We start from the raw sequence: 22,150 nt of genomic DNA, 5'->3' as shown, positions 1-22,150 counted from the left end.
CTGTTTTTCTGTTTTAACTTGGCTATAATAGACCATACAACAACAGGAGAATGTTTTAATTCAGGAATTCTTTGTTTTGGTTGAATCTTGCCACTCATTTATTATAGAACACATTTTAGGTCTTTTGGTGCTTTGTTTTCTGAGACTAACAAACTTATAGAAAAATTCTTGCATTACATTTAAGTAGATTTATAGTCATCTGTAGAGATGGTCTTATTGCTACTTTATATTCTTAAAGAATTAATAAGTATTTAAATATAAACTGGAAAGATCAGAAGAATTAGAAAGGCTTTTTAAAATTTTAAAGATAAGAGATAGTATACCCTGGGGAGATTATAGATTTCATAAAGATGTGGTCCAGCACCTGCAGGCTTTCTTATAAATTTCTTGGTGGTTGCTTTTCTTCTCAGTCCACCTTGGAAGGGAGATAGAGAATTAAGTACTGAATGCATCTTCCTTCATTTACAGAAACTTAATTTAGACTACTAGTACCTTGTCCATGTCTCTCCCCCATATCCCTCCTTACTGTCTGAAGAATCTAAATATCAAGCAAATGGAATGTTAGTTTAAATTTCACTTTGGGAGGAAGGTATCTCAGAAAAAAAGTAGTTTAAAACTAAAATATGATTTTCTCTTGGAATTGTATAGATTACAGAAGCTATTTCAGTTTTGTTTTACCTTTGAAAAAATTACTTGCAGCTATTTAGAAAACATTAACTTAAGGTGCAAATTGTGGATCCAAAGGGAAAGTTGACTTCAGTGTTGAAGATTGGCTTTGTAGCTAGCTTTAAGAATAAGAGATAGATGGGATGGGTTAACGTAACACTAACCCTATGGAGAAGTATGGTATAGTGCAAGGAGCATGGTTGTTAAATGTCAGAAAACTTGGTCTTGAATCTCATCCTTGCCACTGATCCTCTTAACTGGATAAAAGGAGATTTTATATTGAAACGAAATCCAGTGAAGTTTGAAAGGTATGTGCAAATATAATATTAGGTCAACTCAAAACACATGTTTACAGATATCTGATATATTCTAGTCACTGCAGCTATGAAAATAAATTGCTTCCCCTTGTGGAGTTTTATTAATGATATAGTTTGTATATTTAGTATTTATAAAAAGTAGATACAAAATACATTTGATCCTGTTAGCTTCTGAATATAGCCATATATGACTCTGGATTCTTGGATTTATTAGTTGTGTGACCTTGGGCAAGTTTAAGATCTGTAAGCCTTAGTTTTTTTTATTTATAAGTTGGAGATTAGAATAAATTGTATTGGTCAGAATTTTTAGTTGCAGACTAAGAAAAGGAGTTGATTAAAAGAATATTGAGTGTTCACAGAACCTATTTGTCCATCTTAGAATCAGTGCTGCAGAACTGGTTTGAAGAGAATACTCGTGCTGTCACCACTGGGCACTAGATGCCGCAGTACCTCTGCTACTTTAGCACCAGAAACTTGATCTTACGGTTTCTATTTCCAGTAGTGACAGAAATATCTATGTCTACTCTTTTCTGTCACTAGATCCAGAGTCAAAGATGTGGTACAGGAGCATCTAGTGGACTTTAGCATCTATGTCCTTGTCCATATTGCTGGAGAGAATGGAAGAGAGCACTTGTTTTCAGCTCCTGCTAGGGGTGACCGTATTTGACACCCAGCAGAACGTATGAAATAGGCAATTCCCAGTGATTGGAAGAAGTCAAATACTGAGTGGCTAAATGTCGTATGTCCTTCACTTTGTATCATGGCACTGTGGTGAAAACGTTCTCCCACTCCCCCATTTGTGGGGAGTGCTCCATTCAAAGCTTAGTACATAGAAGAAAGCCTCAGAAATTGGTAAAGATTGTTTCCTAGGTAGAAAATCAACCTTGATAGTAAGCTATTTTATTTTACTCTTATTTTAAAATAAAAGACTTCTATTTTTTTATTTAAAAAAATATTTGATAGCTGTACTGCAAAGGATTTAAAGTTGTTGTTGCCTTATAGAGGTTTTCAAAATCTATATTAGTTTTTTGAGAGCATTCCTAATTTCTAGCCTGGTGCTTGAGGCATAACATAGCCAAGAACTGTGGGCCAGTGTATGTTGGCCAAATATCTATTAGATTCCAAAAATGCTGTTCTGGATTTAACTTATGTTAGCATTTTAGAGATTCATTGAAAATCCACTGCTCTTTTATTTCTGGAAATTTTGTACATGAAGTAGATAATAAAGCTTGGTCTTTTGTTCCTTTCTACAAGTATGCTTGGTGTTTAAAAACAGTAAGTTAAAAGAGTAGCAAACTAATGCATTATCCTTAAAATGCATGGCCTAATTGATATTATTTATTATTATCCTTGATTACAGTTGTTGACTTCCAATAAATTAATGACTGCTCTTGAATCTTTAATATGTAAGATGAAATTTAGGCGTTCATTTGAAATCCAAATACTGTGCCCTTGTAAATTACCTCTGCTGACTTACATTTTAAATTTTACTGGTTAGCTTATAGGATCATTTATAATTTTCTGTTGTTTCTTAAGCCTACTTAAACAAGAGCTTAATGTAGTCAGATTTGTTTTACTTTGTGTTACTTCTTTCTTCCCAGTGTTGTATTTAATTGGTGCCTAAACTTTATATAAATTTACATAATGTAAAGGAAAATATAAGAATTACCATATAAAAAGTATATTAATAAGGGTATTTTTCAAACTTTCAGTATTTAAGAATTTTTTGAGAAATGTTTTAGAGAAATTTTTGTTCTCTTTGTATTATTTGCAGTACTTAATATGAAGTACTTAATACAATTTATAGGATAGTATATTTTTTCTTAAGATTTTATTTATTTATTCGACAGAGAGATAGCCAGAGCAGGAACCTAAGCAGGAGGTGTGAGATAGGGAGAAGCATACTCCCCACAAGCAGAGAGCCCGATGTGGGGGCTCGATCCCAGTATCCTGGGACTGTGACCAGAGCCGAAGGCAGATGCTTAACAGCTGAACCACCCAGGAGCCCCAGTGTAGTATATTGTATTGTAAGGGTGGACCACTCTAGTCTGTAGTCTCTTGTGGGTGAAACTGTTTTTTGTGTGTGTGTTTTGTTTTTTTTGCTTTTAATAATTTGTGAATGAAGCTTAACCAAATAAATCATATTGTTTGGATAAAAATAATCATGTTCAGGATACGTAGATTTAGAGTAGGAGTTCTTCTGATTCATATCCTGTTCTCATATTCAACACTAAAAATAAAAAAAATCAGTAAGTATATTCATAATGGCATAGGTTCAGAAGCTGTGTCTAATAGTAAAATGAGTTTATGTAGAGCAATAAAAGATTGTAAATTTTACTGTTTTTAGTCTATAAGTTTTACCAAATATACATGGTTTATAACCATTTTGATTTTTGAGAGAATCAAGATGTAGAACAGTTCCATGATTCCCCAAATTTCCCATGTCGCTTTGTTATCAACTACTCCCATTCCAGGGAGAGTCCACTGACAGACCTTGTTTGGATTCTGATTTGGTGTATACCAAAGTACGTACTTTAAAGTATATCAAAGCAAACAAAAAGAAAGAAAAAAACAGGGTGGTTGAAGCAGATTACACAATGTTGATATTTGGTTTAGAAATTTATTGGTGCTGTTATTTTAAAGTGTGTTTGAAGATATTAATTTTTTTTTTTTAAATTAAAAGAAAACCTGCAGAATAGGCGTCACCAACTTGGAAAAAAATCTTGGAAAGAAGAGTGGTACTCTTCACAAATGCTGTATCACCAGCACTCTTTATAACACAAAAGACTGTTATGTAGAAAAACACTGACACTAGTGACTGAGTCACAAAGTGGTTCAGAAGAGTCATACACTGAATGCTGACGAATTTTTAGGAATTTTCAACCTTTTTCTGTGGGGGCTTATATTATCTGTTTTATGTATGTACAATAATGATACTTGAAAAACATGTCAATAAGGGCACCTGGATGGCTCAGTCAGTTCAGCCTCGCACTCCTGGCTTTGGCTCAGGTCTTAATTTCAGGATTGGGCCCTGTGCTCAGCAAGAGATCTGTTTCTCTGCTTCTCTCTCCCTCTCTCTCTGTCCCTACCCCTGGGTTCCTTTCTCTCCCTCTAAACTAAATAAATTAATTAAATAAAAGTCAATAAATATAAAAGCTCTTTAAATAATTGCAAGTTAAAAATTGTTAAGTGATAAGAGCCATGTTATAGTTTAATTGGCAGCTCGCTTCTACAAAACCCTTCACCTTCAGTGATGTATAAAAAATTGTGCTTCTTTAAATTGATGGTGTCTTACCGTCAATGAGACACATTAGGAAGGAAAAGCAAATTAATATGGGGTGTTCATTTTCTTGAAATGTTAGCTCTCTTTCTTACCCAGGAAAACTCTTCCTAGAAGATAAATGTGTGAGAACACAGATTCATGACACCGTCAGTGGATTGTAGAAAACTTTCGGTTGTTTTGTCTTCAACAGAGGCAGTCTGTTGCTAGCAGCAGTGTTTGTTTATTTGCTGTACTTTATTTTCATTTCTTTAGTGATAAATAATAAAATGTTTCTGACAGAGGTTGCTTTGGGAAATTTGGTAAATCATGGTTAGCCACATAGGCAGGAAAATAAAGAGCCTATCTGACATACCAAGAGTAAAATTATCCAGTTTTATCATTATAAAAAAAGTTCTATAGATAAAACCCCTAAATGTAAATACACTTTTTCTGATTCTATGTTATTGGAGAATATGGAGATGCATTTTGAGATGTCTGTTGGTGTGGTAAAAGCATTACAGATGCATTGTGGATTTAACATGCGTTTTAATTCTCTGTCAGAATTTTTTCTGGTGAGTGCTTTTGTCAAGATAACAAGTAAAAGGGAGAGAAAATTTTCTTCTGCAAATGTCGTTTCCATCCTTCCAACTTTTTGCTATCTTGAACTGAACTAATATAATTTAAAAGGAAATCAGCTGTCTTCTCTAGGGTGTTTTACATCCTTTTATATATGAAAAGAATGTTAGGAACGCATAGGGCATTGTTAATCTGTTGGATTCTCTTGGTGTTAGAGTTACATGTGGCTCAGTGTTATGTTATATTTCCAAGGCAAATACGGTATTTCCCAAAATGTCAATCATAATGAAATTACAAGTTTAGGAAATAAATTTGATTTTCTATTAAGATTTGGTTTCTTGGCATATCCTCTAAAATCATGTCGTTAAAATCCTATTGAGAACATTTTATTTATTTATTTATTTAGAACATTGAAGGAAATTTGAATAACTAACATCTTGGAATATTTTCTCCTTTTGGTTTTTCCTCTAAAAATACAGATGCTAACCTTAGCATTAGTTTGTGACATTTTGTTATCTTTAAATAGAATTTTAATAAAATTTGTCTTTGTGGCACTGTGAGGTAGAAAGATTAATTTGAGAATTTCAAATGAATTCAAATTTTGAAGCATTGAGTTGGAGGGACTTTTGCCGGAGAGGGGTTTTACCATGCTTATATTTTGAAAACTTTAAAATTGAAACGTGTGATTTCCTTCTGTACATAGGTATTTTATGACGTTGGGCAAGTATTTAACTTCCTTTTTCAGTTTCAGCAAAAGATAATTCATTTCAGTGAATGCATTAACTTTGCTTTAGAAAAATGTTTTGAAAGTTAATTTTTATTTGGACACCTTTCTTACTGGTTCAGTTTTTTGTTTTGTTTTGCTTTTTTCAGTTGTGGAAGAAGGACTCTGGGAAAATGGCCTTTCCTATGAATGCCGGACACTGCTCTTCAAAGCAATCCACAATCTGTTAGAAAGGTAAGAGAAGGAACAGCAGCACGGTTGTCTTGAGACACTCAAGTGTAGTGCTGGGTATTCCCAGGTTTTCTTGTAATTCTCAGACTGCTTTCACATACAATTTTATGCAGATAAAATTATGTAAATCTCCTTCCTTTTATATTGATACAATTTTATACCTTAGGAAAGTTTTAGGAATAGCACAAGGAACTTCATATATCCTTTACGCAGATTCACCAGTTAGTTTTTCTTTTACCTCATTTGCTTTTTAGTTTGTGTGATTGCTTGCCCTTTTACTCCTAACTTGTGGATTTTAAATTTATTTCCTGAGCCACTCAGGAGTCATTTGCACACTTGAGATGGTTCTTACTTTAACTCCTAAGTGTTTAGGTATACATTTCCTAAGGATAAGTGTATCCAGTCATGTAAGCACTGTGTAATTTTTAGAATTAGGAGATCTAACATTGATAAAATGCTGTTATCTAATCTGTAGTTCAGCTCAGAGGTCATCAGTGTCCCAGTTATGTCCTTGATATCTTAAACCCCTTTCCACTAAGATCCAATCCATGATCATATATTTTAGTCTTCATGTCTCTTTAAATCTAGAAGTGTTCCTTAGCCTTTTTTTTCCTTTCTTGACATTGACATTTTGAATGAGTTCAGGCCTTATGGTTTATATAATGTCCCTCAATTTTAGATAGTCTCCTCATGACTAGATTTAGGTTATGCATTTTATAGTAATACTATAAATACATAGAAGTAACATTGTGTCTTTCTCAGTATATCAAACCAGGAGGCCTTTGTTTTCTGTGTCAATGATATTAACATTGTTGATCACTTGTTTGAGGTGGTGTTCTGTCAGATTTCTTCACTGTAAATTAATAAATACTTGTTAACTATGACCTTTGTTTTCTGTCCTTGTAATTATTAAGTAATTTGTGGCCAGATACAATGAGATTGTTTAATTATCCTGTTACCACATTTTGACTTGTGTTTTATCTTCTTTTGTATAAATAAGGAGAGTTATGGCTGTGCTACATTAATTTTTAAATGTCACCATTCTTTCTACTTTCATTGTTTGACATTCTTTTTATAGGGAAGAGATTTTCGTTTTCTTGTATGTACGCACGTATGTATGTTTTTAATCTCCCCTAATCTTTTTAGTTATATAAATTTGGAGAAATGAATTTCTTTTTTATTCATTGGATTATAATTCATTACTACCATTATTTCGATGTGTAAATTCTTCCAGGTTTGACCACGGGAAGCCCCATCATGATGGCTTTAATGGCCTTTTGACCTGTCATTGTTCTAGTGCCTCTTTACTTTATGGCGTAACAGTATATTCCTGGCTTGGATAGTGTTTTAAGGGGAAAAACAGATGAGAAGGAATGGGTTAATTAAGAACTTCTATGAGAAAAACTTCTTCATTTCTGAGTCTTTATTTGGTACTTTCAGGTGATCAAAGCTGAAATGATATTCTGGTACTATTCAGTTCCTTAACCAAGCTGTTAGTTATGGTGATATCATTACAGTGTCAATGCTTAGGGGACCTCAGAAGGTGATAAGTTGTCACCATTTAAGTCACTCAGAAAGACCTTTCCCACCAAATATATCTTTTTCATTTTGAGCTTCAGTTCCCATCTCTGTGCTTTGAATTGGACCTAGAGGCCATCCATTTGTTACTAAGGCAGTGCATTTTAGAAGCATTGATGTTTGAGAGTTGAATATTCTTAAATATTTCAAATATTTGATAATTCTTTCTCCTTTCGCCTACTGCAGAACAAAAGTACACACAAAGTTCCTTCAGGAAAATGTGGAAACTTGACTGTTTCTATAATCTGATGCCATCACAAAGTTCTTATTATCTGTATAATGACTAATGTATCTTTAAAGATTTTATTTATTTATTTGACAGAGAGAGAGGATAGCAAGAGAGGGAACACAAGCAGGGGGAGCAGCAGAGGGAAAGGGAGAAGCAGGCTCTCTGCTAGCAGGGAACCCTATGTGAGGCTCAATCCCAGGATCCTGGGATCATGACCTGAGCCAAAGGCAGACAGATGCTTCACTGACTGAGCCACCCAGGCACCCCAAACACAGTCTTTTTCATGAAAATTTGTAATGTATGTGGAACAAAACACATATTTAAAAAAAATAGCTCACTGTGTTTTTTAATATCATTTTTCTCCAGAAAAAATATTAATTTGTGGTTGAACTATGTTCTTTTCAGTCTTTTGTGTTTTAAATGGGAGAAAATTAGAACAGAAAAGCTGGGAGAGAAAAATGGAGATAATTCATTTATTCTATGCCCATGAATTCCACATTTGTGATAAAAACTGAACTTGAGGGGTGCCTTGGTGGCTCAGGTGATTAAGCGTCTGTCTTCAGCTCAGGTGTCCTGGGAACAAGGCTCATGTCAGGCTCCCTACTCAACGGGAGTCTGCTCCCCCTTCTCAAGCACACGTGTGCATGTTCTCTCTCAAAGAAAGGAAGGAAGGAAGGAAGAAAATCTTTAAAAAAAACTCCTGATGTTCAGGTTAAGTTATTATTCGATAGGAAAGTTATTTGTGACATATGCAGTATCATGCAATAAAGCTTCAGCTAGCTAAAGAACTTTGGATTAGACCTTGGTTTGGTTTCACAGTCTGTTACTCGGACAGTTACCCTAACCTCACTAAGCCTTAGTAAACACTTTTAAATTAAGTGAAGGATATTGTGCAACTTGAGTTTTTGTTAGGTGATGTATATGATACGTACTGCATAATGCTTGACCTATTGTTACTGTTCGAGAATTGTTCATTCCTTTCCCCATAAATTTATTATTTTGCATACTTTGATTTGAATCCTCTTACAAGACTTTACTTTGAAATAGTATTTCTTTTAGAAAATAATAATCAAGCTACTTAGCTCCCTTACTACAATTTAAAAGGACAAGTTGAGATTTTTGGGAAACATTGTAATAATTCCTTTGCCTTTCAAAATAATGTTCTCTTTTCATCAAACTTTAAGTGGCTGTGTTGTATGAGTGAAAATTAGCCTGCTCATGAGGCAGGGAATCCTTTTAAATGGTGGTTTTTAGCTCTCTTTATTCATTATCACCAGAAACTGGTTTGGCTAACACATGCTTCTTGCCCTTTTGTTTGTCCCTAGCTTAGACCATTTCCCGTAAACTTACTAAATCTGTGTACAGCCTAAATTTATTAAAATACAGTTTCCTCTCTTATTTCTGGCTTGGCAGTTTTCTATCATGCCTTGCCCTTTCTATTCTATTCAGAAAGATTGACTGGGTTTCCCAGTGAGGGTGTTTTGAGTTTCTAGCATGAAAGCCAGAATTAAGGTTATTGAAGCAGATCATCAAGGAATGTATTACCTGCAGGGTGTTTGTGCTTCCCAAACTATTTTTTTCCTAGTTTGCATATTAACAAAGCTTATACTAGTGGTTTATTATTTCTGCTTTTTGTATTTTTTAAGATATGGATTTGTTTAATTAAAAAGCAATTCCATTAACTACCTTGAGAGGCTCTCACTTGCAGCTAAGTAGGAGTCATAGAAATTGATCTTTTTTCCAAAAGGCAGCAGTTGCTAGTGAGCACAGGAGGATGAGTTACTGCTGTGGTTTATTAAAAATAATTTCACTATAGAAATTAAGATAACATTGTAAACTTGACACAGAATAATTTCATTTTTATTGCTATTGATTGGTGCTGAGGTAATACTTAATACTGTATTGATATGTGTAGAATATTTTAAATTCTAAGGCAATAGAGCTTAAAACATTTTATCTTTCATTTACTTATTCCTCCTATAGCTCTGCAGTATTTGCATACACTGCACTGTATATGCCTAGCCAGTGTCATCTGTTCATTACGAAAACCAAAAACCTCACTGTTGGTTACTCAAGAGCATTGTCCTTCAAGGTGTCATGTAGAAGCTAACATATCTGGCCTGTATAACATATCTGGCCTGTAATACAGGGGCACACATGGCAACACATCCATTTCTTCATTACCTTCAGAGATGGAAGATGTTTTACGTCTCTGCTCTGCCAGCTTAATTAATATATGACTTGGGCAAGTGACTTAAGCTTGCAGAGTCTTTGTTCTTTACCTTTAAAATGGTGAAGGATTGTTTTGCTCAGCATAGTGCCTTTCTCATTATAAGAGCTCATAAATGGCTGTTAATATTAGAAAATTTAAGGTGGTGTTCTGTCAGATTCCTTCACTGTTAATATTAGAAAATAGAAATATCAGTAATACTATTTTCAGAATTTGGACACTAAATTAAGTCAGTTAGCCTGTTTACCCAGATAATTCTGGAATCCTTTTCTATAATATCCTTTTTTATGTGGTCATCCTCCTTTCCTTGAAAACTTCTGCTTGTGTGAGCACAGCTTTCTAAAGGAGTTCTTTTCATTTTCAGAGAAATGTCAGAACATTCCATTAGTTAGTTGAATGTTACAGAGTTCATTGTTTGAAAGTCTCTTATGCTGAGCAGAAGTCTGTTTCCTGTAATTGTTTTAAAAAGACCTTAATCCTATTCTTTGGGGCTCATATATAATTTATCTAATCCTACTTCCATGTGATGGCCTGTTCAATATCTTGGTCCCCTTCAGTTTTTTGTTTCTTTGGTTATGGTTCTTATCATATAATATTGGATAACCCCACACCCCCCACCCTCCAGATATCTCTCTAGTTAGTCCCATTCTCTTCATTTTGACTGCTACTGGCCTACTGTCATTAAGTGTTTGATGAAGTTTTTCAGTGGCCTCCTCTATAGTCAGGTTAGGCTCAGTTATGCTGCAGTAACAGAAGACCTGAAAGATCTTACTATCTTGCAACAATTGAAGTTTTTTTCTTGTTCATGCTGCTTGCCCACTGTGAGTCATTTACTGGTAGCATTCCTTATATCCTCTTGCCTCCAGGTAGGAATCATGTTGATCGGGCAGCCCTCTCAGAGACTGACTGGGCTCTTGACTAAGAGCAAAGAGTAATGGCAGGATGCATAATGGCTCATTGAAGCCTCTGTTTAGGAGTGGTGTATGATGTTTCTGCTCGCATTTCATTGGCTGAGAAATTTGCCACCAAGCTTAAAGTTAAACGGATGAGGAAGTATTGTTTCTGTACCTGTAGGAGGTACCCAAGTCACATGGCAACAACTTGATGTTAATCCCCCACCCCCACCCCCAGGGAGGTATAGAGCGTATTTGAAAATACAATACAATCTACCATACCTCTTGACTGCGGCCTTCTTCCTTCTCATACTCTGTTCTCCAAATTGGTGTTGGTTATATTACTAAAGAACAGATATATTTTGAAAACACAGTCATGCATGTATTTATACACATTTTTAAAAACTTTGAACCTTATTGACTTCTTTTGGTATAGTCTTGTGATTTTTTTTTTTTTTTTTTGAGTCAGAATTTTAGTATCTGAGACTGTTTGGGTCTTTTAAGTTTTATAGTTTTAGATGATGCAGTCATGCATATTTTTTCTCTTTTAGAGATAGTAAGTGTGCTTATTTTCTTAAGGACTGATTATCCCTTTTGGGCAAAATACCTGGAATGATAAAATATCATTAATTTTGTTGTAACCTATGTAGACTGTCTGCCGATTTTCCCATCATTTTCTGATAATGTCCGAGTTCAGATTGTTTTCATCAGTCTTTACAATTTAGTGAGATTTTGTTATGTATTGACCATGAACTTCTCAAAGGTTACACTTCATGTTTCAAGTTCAGGCTGCCTCACAGTCCTCACTGTGGAAACTTTGGGAAGTTTGGGAAGCACTGTGGAAAAAGAGCTAGGATGTGAAGAGGTCATGGAAAACTAAAACCTTCGATCTTTTCCACTAGTTTCTTTACTTGGAATTTTTTTTTTTTTTTAAGATTTTATTTATTTAACACACAGAGAGAGAGACAGTGAGAGAGGGAACCACAAGCAGGAGGAGCGGGAGAGGGAAAAGCAGGCTTCCTACCAAATAGCTGAGCCTGATGCGGGGCTTGATCACAGAACCCTGGGATCTTGACCTGAGCCGAAGGCAGACGCTTAAGGACTGAGCCACCCAGGCGCCCCTTCATTTGGTATTTTTAATATTGCAGGTTTGATGGCTATTATTCCTATGTTACTGTAATTGGTGTGGTTTTCATAGTATACTGTATCCTTCTTACCTAACTGTAACTCAGTGAAATAAATCATTGGGTTGGAGAGGTGTAAGAAAAAGCCAAGAAATATGTGCAGTTCATATCACTGAGTTTTAGCGCTGCCTCAGCAATTTGCATCGCATGTGGGATTTTGGAAAATCTTGCATTCATATTGCTTTGTAGAAATGCTTAAAAGTGTCTAACATAATGCTGTCAAATTAAATGTGGTTAGTATATTTTAACTTTAATTATCTTAAGTTTTTAGAATAAAACACATAAATTGATTTTGATGGAACGGTATTTTTTTTCCTCTCAAGGGCAAATCACTGCTTTGCACACAACGGAAGATTACATACATGGGTCTTTTGAAGCTGTTATGCTCTATCCTGTCCATACTTACTTAGGGAGACTTTAATCTCTGAGTATTGGACATTTGTAAAAACATAGTGGCCCTTTAGAATAGTCCACTGGTGCTGCTTTCCTAATGGATCGCCAGCATAGTCACCCCATGGTAGTTTATAACACAGCTATAGAATTGCCTTTGGCCCAGAGCTTCTTGGTTTGCCAAGAGTTGGTGTTTAGAGGGAAGATATTCATTTGGAAAAGTACAGTAAAAATAACATGGAAGAAGTTGGAATTATAATTATGATAGCAGTAGCATTATATTTGTGTATTATAAGCTTTCAATGTCCTATGGTATTGTGATTTAATAGAGGTGATCATCAGAGGGCAAATGAGCACTGTCCTTGGATGTACTTGTTCAAAAATTTAAAAATAATTAATATATTCACAAGAGCATGGTGGTAGGATCAGGCCTAGTTGAAGAAAAGGTGATATAATTTTGCAGCATTGAGAGTCCTTGGGTATAATTTGATAACAGCAGGAAGTGAGGAATCAACAAATTCCCATTTTATTGAGTTGTGGTAGTGTGCAGTTCTCTAAAGGAAGTAGGAAAATGAGGTTTTAGATCTAAGGAGCACATTCTTTTAAAGGAAGAATCACTATAAACACTACACACACAGGTGGGTAAAGCGTGTATCTACTTATAAATGTCTAGAGAGAAACATTTTCCCCCTAAGACTAACTGATTTATCTATTTAATATTTTTAGGACAGAGAAAGGATTAAGACTTAAAAAAATGTGTGTCTGGACAGTGGGATTGATTAAAACAAAAAGTTTGAAATTAGAGGAGAGGTTCTTTGGAACAGCATTGGAATGGATGCTTAACCTTACAGAGATTTTGGAAAGGATGAAAATGATAGGGTTTACTTGGCCAGAGGAGACAGCATTCACCACTGGCACTACTGTGCCAGAGGGCACAGTAGGAACCCAAAATAATGAAGCTAGAATGGATCAGTTGAGAAAAAGTTTCTTCAGCTTTTTAGATTATAGGACTTTCTTTTATTTGGTTAGGAATTGGGAGCGATTTCTAGGAAGGAGATTAGTTTTTAGGAAGGAGACTTTTTTGCGTTTGTATTTGTATAGATTGGAGTGGTAAGGTAGGGGCTTTGATGCTGATGAGGAACTTCTGTTATGAAATTATATGAAATTGAGTTTATCCGAGCAGCTCCATAACGAGATAATAACACTAAAATGTACTTTGATTCAGGGTGTGGTAGAGCAACGCTGTCCTTGGACTTTTTAATCTTTGAAAACTGTCACACCTGCATACTTTGTGGTGCACAGAAGATCCAGAGCCGGTAGTGGCTCCCTTCTAAAGTTCCTAATGGTCCCATCTGGGAAATAGTTCGCTGAGCTACGCTGTGGCTGCTGCTCTGGCACTTGTGATCTTACACCAGGTCTGCCATGGTGTTGGGATTGGAGGTCAGGGTTTGCCAATTTGGAGGCACAGTCTTGTAGTTAATTATTTAGAGTCCTATGACTCATAACCCAGAAACATGTGTGCATGTATACACATACAAATGCACACATGCACATACGAGCACACAACCTGATTTCATTTTCATTTTTCAGGAGCTGTTTTATTCTTGAATCAGTGATTTTTTTTGGGAGATAGTAGGGGGCTGGGAATTATTTTCTAAAGAGAAATACTTTCCTGGAATTATTGCTTAAAGAACGTTTTTATAAATCTGGAATCACATTGTGACCTTGCAAGATAATATTATGCTACTTTACTGAATTATGTCATATCTTGATAGGAAGGTAATTTTGGCAATCTCAGTAATGACTAGGGTTACTGGAACAGCTAGGCTTAATTTTCATTCTTGGTGCTATTTATGATGTTGATTTGAAGCAGTTTTTGGTAGAGGAAGTGTCTGATAGGCTATATTTGTCAAGTTAAATATAAATTTTGTCCCTTAAAAAATAAAGGTTTATAGAATATAAAAAGGTGAAATTATATTTCTGATGTTACTCAGTTTTTATACTTTAAAGTTCTCTCTTTTATTTTTAAAAAATATTTTATTTATTTATTTGACCGAGACACAGTGAGAGAGGGAACACAGGCAGGAGAAGTGGGAGAGGGAGAAGCTGGCTTCCTGCCAGGCAGGGAGCCTGATGTGGGGCTCAATTCTAGGATCATGACCTGAGTTGAAGGGAGATGTTTAATGACTGAGCCACCCAGGCACCTCTAGAATTATCTCTCTTAAAATGATTTAATTCTGTTCTTTAAGTATAATTGAATTCTATGGACAGTTGTGCTGGCCTTCCTATCTATTTTTTTTTTTAAAGCATCTATGTAATTCCCTACATGTTGAATATCTACTATGATTTTAGTGTGGAGTGAGAGCTCATGTGCTATAAAAAAAGTGAAATATGTAGATTTTATTTTTCCTCCCAACATTATTCACTAGCTGGGAACATATACACACAACAAAATTCAAGTAATAGTATGAGGCTGCCAACGATTAATGGTTGCAGACATGAAGAATAACACTGTTATGTTGTGAATAGAAAAACACTCCTTAGTGTACAGCATTCATTTCTCAGATATTTATTGAGCAGCTACTAGTATAGAGGAGAACATATAGCATATTACATAACAGGCATTTAAATATTTGTTGAATATTGCCAGCAAATAAGGTAGGTACTGTGCCTGCCCCCAGATTTCTCATAGTTTCTTGGGGAAAAAAGAGCCATAGAAATGAATCATTACAACTCAGCGATAAAAAGCACTTTTATCTTGGAGATAAAAGTGCTGATTTGTAGATGTTAGAGTGCTGTGCTGGCTGATCTGGGACAAGAAAGATGAACAGAATTAAATTAGGGGAGGACAGGATAGAGTGGGCTGAAAGAGGGATTCCAGGCAAAGCAGGGTTACTAGTGATCAGTGGTATTTTATATGCAAGTTCTCACTTCAGAATCTGCCTCAAGAGTGTTCACCAGCCCTGTGGAATTATATGCAGTGTTTTGCTCTTCCATGCATTTTTCAGGAGAAAGAGTCTATAATAACTTTTTAAAAATTATTATTGTTAAGATTTATTTATTTATTAGAGAGCAAGCATGCATGCATGTGCACAAACAGGGAGAGGCAGGGAGAGGGAGAAGCAGGCTGGATGTATGGCTCCATTCCAGGACCCTGGGATCATGACACGATCTGAAGGCAGCTGCTTAAGTGACTGAGCCACCAAAGTGCCCCATTTAAAAAAAAAAATATATATATATATATATATATATATATATATATATAAAGGTTTTATTTATTTGAGAGAGAGAGGAGTCTATAGTAACTTTCATTATAGTTACTTATACTGTAAAATCATAACCACAAAATGATTGAGAACCAAGGGCTTAGTCTTTCAGTATAAGTCGGCTCTTGAGCCAACCTGTATAGTCCCAGGCATCAGGTGGTAGAAGTGTCTTCCTCAGCAAAGACGCACTCCTCTCTTATTTCATCCCATGACCCAAGTACAAAACACCAGATGGAAATTCTTTCTTTCTGTATTAGTTTTGGAGTATCCATATGTCTCTCTGTTTGTGTGTGTGTGCGTGAGAGAGAGAAAGAGAGAGGGAGAGAGAAATTGAGTGAACTTTGTTTTTTGCATCAGGTATAGTTGAAACTTGGGAGATTGAAGAGTGTAAAAATTGATAGTGATGGTTGCTCAGTTCTTTAAACCTGTTTCTTGAGTGAAAAGAAACTTCATCCTCATACTTAACCCATCTTTACATCTGAGTAACTAATTCTGTCTTAGGTTGGGGGTCAGGGCCACAGTACTCAGGAACTTCATTAATTTTGTCCCAACCCTTTGCTAACTCTCTGCCATATCACTGCTGAACATGACATTTGAAATTGCTTCCTCATGTAAAGATAAACCAGTTGCGAATCCAGTACTTACAAAACTGAATAAAAATACTGCAGTTGACCCTTGAACAACATGGTTTGAACTCTATAGGGTTCACCTACACCTGTTTTTTTTTGGGGGGGGCGGTGGTGGTGGGTAGGGTTCAGTACAGTACTGTAAATATATTTCTTCTTCCTTGTGATTTTCTTAATATTTTCATTTCTCTAGCTTGTTTTATTGTAAGACTGTGGTACATAATACATAAAACATACAAAATATAAAACAGATTAACATCTGTTTATGCTGTTGGTAAGGCTTCGGTCAGCAGTGTGCTGTGAATACTTAAGTTTTGGGTGAATCGAAAGTTACATGTGGATTTCAGGTGCACGGGGGGTTGGAGCCCCGAACCTTAGATCGTTGGAAGAGTCAGCTGCACTTTACTCATAGCAATTTTGTGTTCTCATGTTTCTCATGTGTAGGAAATCACTGATCACATAGAAACTGATTAGCAGTTGAAGATCACTAAGTCATTTATGACTATCATTTGGAACCAGATTGTTTCAGGTTCAAGAGTCAGTAGTTTCCATGGTTGTTTTGTGTATTAGTGATAATAACCGTTTTTGACATTGCCTGACAAAGAAGTAGGATCTATAGTGGGAGCTCCAGCACAGCGAGTCAGACTCTCAGGATTTTCATGAGCTTTTTGCCTTTTGCCTTTGTACTTGAGTGGTCTTGGCTATGTGCTGCTCCATTACCTCTAACCCCTTGTTTGTTTGTACTGGAATGAAATCAGCAAATAGGACTTGTGACTTCTACTTCATAGAAGGGCAAGGATTTTGAAATAAGCTTTATTTACACTTTGTCTTTTTTAGTCAGAGATATTTTATCTGTTTTTCTTTTCTGTTACACTATCTGAAGCCTTGTTATTTTTTTCCCCTGTACTTAAACAATATATTCATGTTGTTTTTTCTCTTATTGAATAAATGGTTCTTTTGAATTCTGACCTTCAAGACATATATGAGAGTATGAATACTTAAGTGTTATTTATTAAGTGAGGATGTGTGGCAGTAGAAGACTGTGTTTAGTGTTTGATGTGATTTTGTACCTGTTACATGCCCCATTGCTTTCATGCTAAGCATTGTCGATTTTTAAGAACACCTTCAACTTAATAACAGCTCTTAGAGAATAAAGAAACATTAAATAGGCTCATCAAATACATGATGAATCTGGACTTTGAAAATGAGGAAAGAATTTCAGAAATGAGACAGCATGAGAGTCTGTATCTGGTAATAGTTAAATGTTCTCGTCTTGGGATCAGCTGTATACCTGGGCTTACTCTCCACTCTGCTGTCAGTTAGCTGTGTGACCTTCTGTAGGTGATATTCTCACTGGGCCTTAGCTTCTCCAAGTGTAAAAATTGGCATATAACATCTATCTCATAATAGATTTTACAATAATTAAATGATATACTGCACCTGGTCATCAAATGTGGTGATGGTGGTAGTGATGCTAGTGGCAATTATTGGTAGTATTATTGGAGGAAGGAATCTGTCACCAGCACTAGAGTGTTTCAATGGAAATACCTTTCCATCCATCCATCCTACCTGACTGCCTGCCTGATGAATACAGTGAAGTCTCAGAGCTAAGGTACAAACTGTGGAGATTTGTTTTAAGTTTCATTTCTTGAGTACTTCCACCTTATTGGGTATTCACATTTCCTGTTCTTTTTTTTTTTTTTAAGATTTTATTTATTTATTTGACAGAGACCGCAAGTAGACAGAGAGGCAGGCAGAGAGAGAGAGAGGAGGAAGCAGGCTCCCCGCCAAGCAGAGAGCCAGATGCGGGGCTTGATCCCAGTACCCTGAGATCATGACCTGAGCTGAAGGCAGTGGCTTAACCCACTGAGCCACCCAGGCACCCTCCTGTTCTAACTTTAATGGTCACGTGGTCTTTAACCCTAAAAGCAAGTTAATTTATAATCTTAGGAAAACAGATTGCGTTGCTTTAAAAATGATTTTCTACACTGTGAGCAAGAAGGATTGTTGTAGAAATTTATTTTCAAAATAAAAGCAGTTGAAGCCAGTGATTTTTTGGTGCAGCAGTGCTCCACATCGGCTCTGCCCACAGGGAGTAACACTGCGGCCGCAGAAACCATTGCCATTTACTCACCCATCTGACCCGTAATGAGTTGGGTGAAGGCTTGAATTGTTTCCATCCTCCTTGATGGTATGGAAATTACAGAGGGAAAAGCCACGTGCAGAATTGCCTGAATATTGAATAAAGAATTGCTATATAGCTCTTTTACTGGTGGTTAGAAGAATTACTCCAACTTTCTGACAGGTTTTCTTACAAAGTATATGTCATTTCATTGAATAATGTTAGGGATTGCTGAATTTCATCAATTTCAAAATGTACATTTTCTCCCACATTTTTATATTTTTAAAATCAAGGATACCCCTTGCGGATGATGGCATCTCGGAATCGGCCAGATGGCAGTTATGATATAGCTGTCATCTGCCTGCACAGAAGTGAACTTGGTCATAGCTGCCTATATTGTTGTCACTCCTGTTGAATTGTGTGCATTTTTGGTATCATATGAGTGGAGTCGAGTTGCCATTTAATGTGTCATCAGAAAGGTTACCCTGTGACATTGAAACACAATGTACATAATACAGCATGGAAACAGAAGTGAGGCCCAACTTAGATATAAGGGAAGCTGATAATTGCTTTTAAAGAAATGGTTGCAGTTCCTTCTTTCCTGCAAAGCCATTGCCATGTGCTTCACCACGCCTATAAAAGAAAACACCCCAAGTAGAAGAGGCTCCACAGTGCTTCTCTTTCTGAGGTCTGTGCGAAAGCATTGCATATCACATGCCAAGCCAGAAAGTCAGCATTATAACTTGCGAAATGAGCATCAGTAACTAGGAAGACTACCTGTGAGGTACTCTTAAGGAATGCTACTCATATCCCCAATATTCTTGATGACCCAAGAATGGAAATAATGCTAAAGTTTGTTTGGTTTTGAAGTGATTCAGAACTTTAAGACATTTCAGGAATATATCCACCAATTAATTGTGCATATTTTTTTCCATGTGCAAGAATAACGCATAATAAAATATGCCCAAAGTCAAAGGTTCTCTTAGCATTTTGTAATGTAAAAATTTAAAATGATAAAACATTTTGACAGTTTAGCGATGTTTTTATTTTCAATAGCGTATTTCATCTGCGATTATTTGATTTAATGACTCGCTAATTTGTTATTGAAACTATAAATATAATTCTTGGTGTAATTATTGTAGGTGCCTAATGGATAAGAACTTCGTTAGGATTGGAAAGTGGTTTGTCCGACCCTATGAAAAGGATGAAAAACCAGTCAACAAAAGGTGAGTCTTATGCTTTTAGTTTTCATTCCTTTTGCTTGACCACTACTGTGTTTTGGGAAGAGGTGGGTGGGGGAAGCAACTTATGTATTTTCTAATAACCTTAGTAATTTAGAGGTATTAAAATAGATTACTGGATTACATTTTATTAAATATTCTATAAATTTTGTGGAATATTGGAAATTGGACTAGAAAGATTATCAATAATTTATGTGTAAGCCCCTTCTTACGACACTATTTGGAATGAAAATATTCTATTTTGTTATTTTCATTGTCCTTTTTTTTTTTTTTTATAAATCTTCCTTCCTTCAAGTGTTATATAGTGTTATATGGCATAACTTTAAAAATAGTCAGCTGAATTCAAATGGTGATAGTTTTTATAGAATTGATTGATTCCCCTTAAAAGTCAGTGAATACTTCTTTGAGAATTCTCCAACCAGGACAGTAAATTACTTTTCTAAACAATCCTAAATTTGCAACTATTTTTTATTGTATGCATGGCTTTAAAGGCAGTCCTTTATACTAAACATGCATGGAATTTTAGATCAATCAAACCAGGATCAAAAGCCAGAGCCTTCAAAGCCACATATTTACTCCACTTACCTCTCTGAACACAGCATAGACTTAATTGGAGTCCTAAGTTGATGGGTGATTATTTCATTTCTGAATAGGAGTGCATACAATCTCAATTCTATTTTACTGTGTGTGAGCTTTCCCCATGCTAAGGATTCCAGCTTCTGGCTGCAGATAAGAGCTCTTGAAGTTTTACATGGTAGCCATAAGGTTAGATCCTTTTAGGTAGTTTGCCACAATTTTGGCTGACAGCTCCTGCTTCTTTTGGAACCTTTACTTTCTTAACTTTTCGTGTTCCTACCAGTGATTTAATTAATTAGCATTAACTGATTGAGCTGCCCAGGCGCCCCCGCAAAAATGTATTTATGATCCTAGCCACTAAACCACCAGGTAGCACCAAAAATGTATTTAAATAGGAAGTAGGTGTTATGTATAAAAAAGTTTGCCTGAAAAGGATAATAAAACTTTTGGTTAAAGAGTGCTAATGTGTATGGGTGTGTAAAAGTGTGGTTTTGTTTACAGATGCTTTGATGGAGAGAAATTTTTTTCTTTTGTTTATATTGATTTGGTCTAACTAATGCATTTGTTCCATCTTAGTGTTTCCTCAAATTTACAGATAATGTAGATTTTCTGTAACTCGTTTAGGGTTCAGGTGGGCTGAACTGGTGGTTCAGGTTTGGGCTTTTAGGTTGATAAGTGAATGGTTATATATGGTGTTGCTTTTATACGGTGTTGCTTTGATACAATGATCTTTACCATTCATTGCTGTGCACCTCTTCATGCTCAGTGTTATTCTTACAGCTGGTGAACGAACAGAGCTGGTTCCGAAACTTTTGAACCATAGCTATAGGCATTTGTATGGTGATTCCACAGTAATTTGGGGATGATGGGGAAATGTGGAAATAAAAAAGGGACTGAAAGAGTAGCAGTCAGTATTTTAATAGTAAAAACTAATGTTTGAAGTTAAATGTAGTTACCAGATCTATTTTATATAACATCTATATATCTTTGCACTGGGATTTAAATCCCAGAAGTATTCCTAACTTTAGCAAACCAAATGTAACTGATACGTGTAGTATATTTAGATAATTTAATTTGTAACTGGGAGGCTGTTGATTTCTGAGCAATGTAATTGAATTATTATTTTTGGATTTTATATTCATGGTTGAAGGTAGAACTTCATTTAAAAAAAAAAAAGATTTTATTTATTTATTTATTTGACAGAGAGAGAGAGAGATTGATCGATCACAGGTAGGCAGAGAGGCTGGGGGGTGGGGGAGCAGGCTCCTTGCTGAGCAGAGAGCCGGATGTGGGACTCTATCCCAGGACCCCTGAGATCATGACCTGAGCTGAAGGCAGGGGCTTTACCCACTGAGTCACCCAGGCGCCCATAGAACTTCATTTTCTTGTAGTATAGAAATGTTAATGATCAGATCATGATCTGAGCCAGAGGCAGATGCTTAATGACTGAGCCACCCAGGTGCCCCTGTTACTTATATCCTTAAGAATATAATAGGTAGGAAAGAAAACTTTGGCTTTCTCCTAAAGAGTTGTGACAACTTACATCAAACATACACAGTTTCTGGGTTTCTAAAGAATGTTGAACTTGAAAAAAACTTTTTTCTTTCCAGGATATGCTTAAATACAAACCAGTGAAGGGGCGCCTAGGTGGCTCAGTTGGTTAAGCATCAGCTTTAGGCTCAGTCTTGATATCAGGCTCCTGGGGGAGCTGGGCTCCCTGCTCAGTGGGGAGTCTGCTTCTCCCTTTCCCTCTGACCCTTCTCCCCCCGACTTGTGCTCTCTCTTTCTCAAATAAAAATAAATTTTTTTTTGAGAGATATAAGAATATCTCTCAAATAAAAAAAAAGTGAAAACTGCATTCCTTTAAAATAATTTAGAAATTATTCATGGAGATTGCTTCTGTTTAGTCTCATGTCAGCCTGTATTTGATTACTGCAGACTTGAAGTTTACACACTTTATTTTTTGAATGCTAATTTTAGTAAAATAATTGATTGCTCCCAGTAATCATTCGAACCTTTGATTTTTTTCTAGTATCAGA

The 22,150-nt window shown here is 35.8% G+C and overlaps 1 protein-coding gene across 2 annotated transcripts in view; it reads left to right on the top strand.

Annotated features, from left to right (window-relative positions):
- The window catches only part of MED13L (mediator complex subunit 13L), a 286,581-nt gene that overhangs the window by 136,416 nt on the left and 128,015 nt on the right, over window positions 1–22,150 (top strand). For both annotated transcript variants that reach the window (XM_004753301.2, XM_004753300.2), the window contains exons 3-4: window positions 5,695–5,779; window positions 19,437–19,520. In XM_004753301.2, the coding sequence (XP_004753358.1) occupies window positions 5,695–5,779; window positions 19,437–19,520 (169 nt within the window). The remainder of the gene's footprint in view (window positions 1–5,694; window positions 5,780–19,436; window positions 19,521–22,150) is intronic.

Source organism: Mustela putorius, unplaced genomic scaffold (genome assembly GCF_011764305.1).
Source record: "Mustela putorius furo isolate JIRA1106 unplaced genomic scaffold, ASM1176430v1.1 tig00537248_pilon_pilon_pilon, whole genome shotgun sequence".
In the NCBI taxonomy this organism is placed as follows: domain Eukaryota; kingdom Metazoa; phylum Chordata; class Mammalia; order Carnivora; family Mustelidae; genus Mustela; species Mustela putorius.
This window is presented reverse-complemented; position numbering and strand designations above follow the sequence as displayed.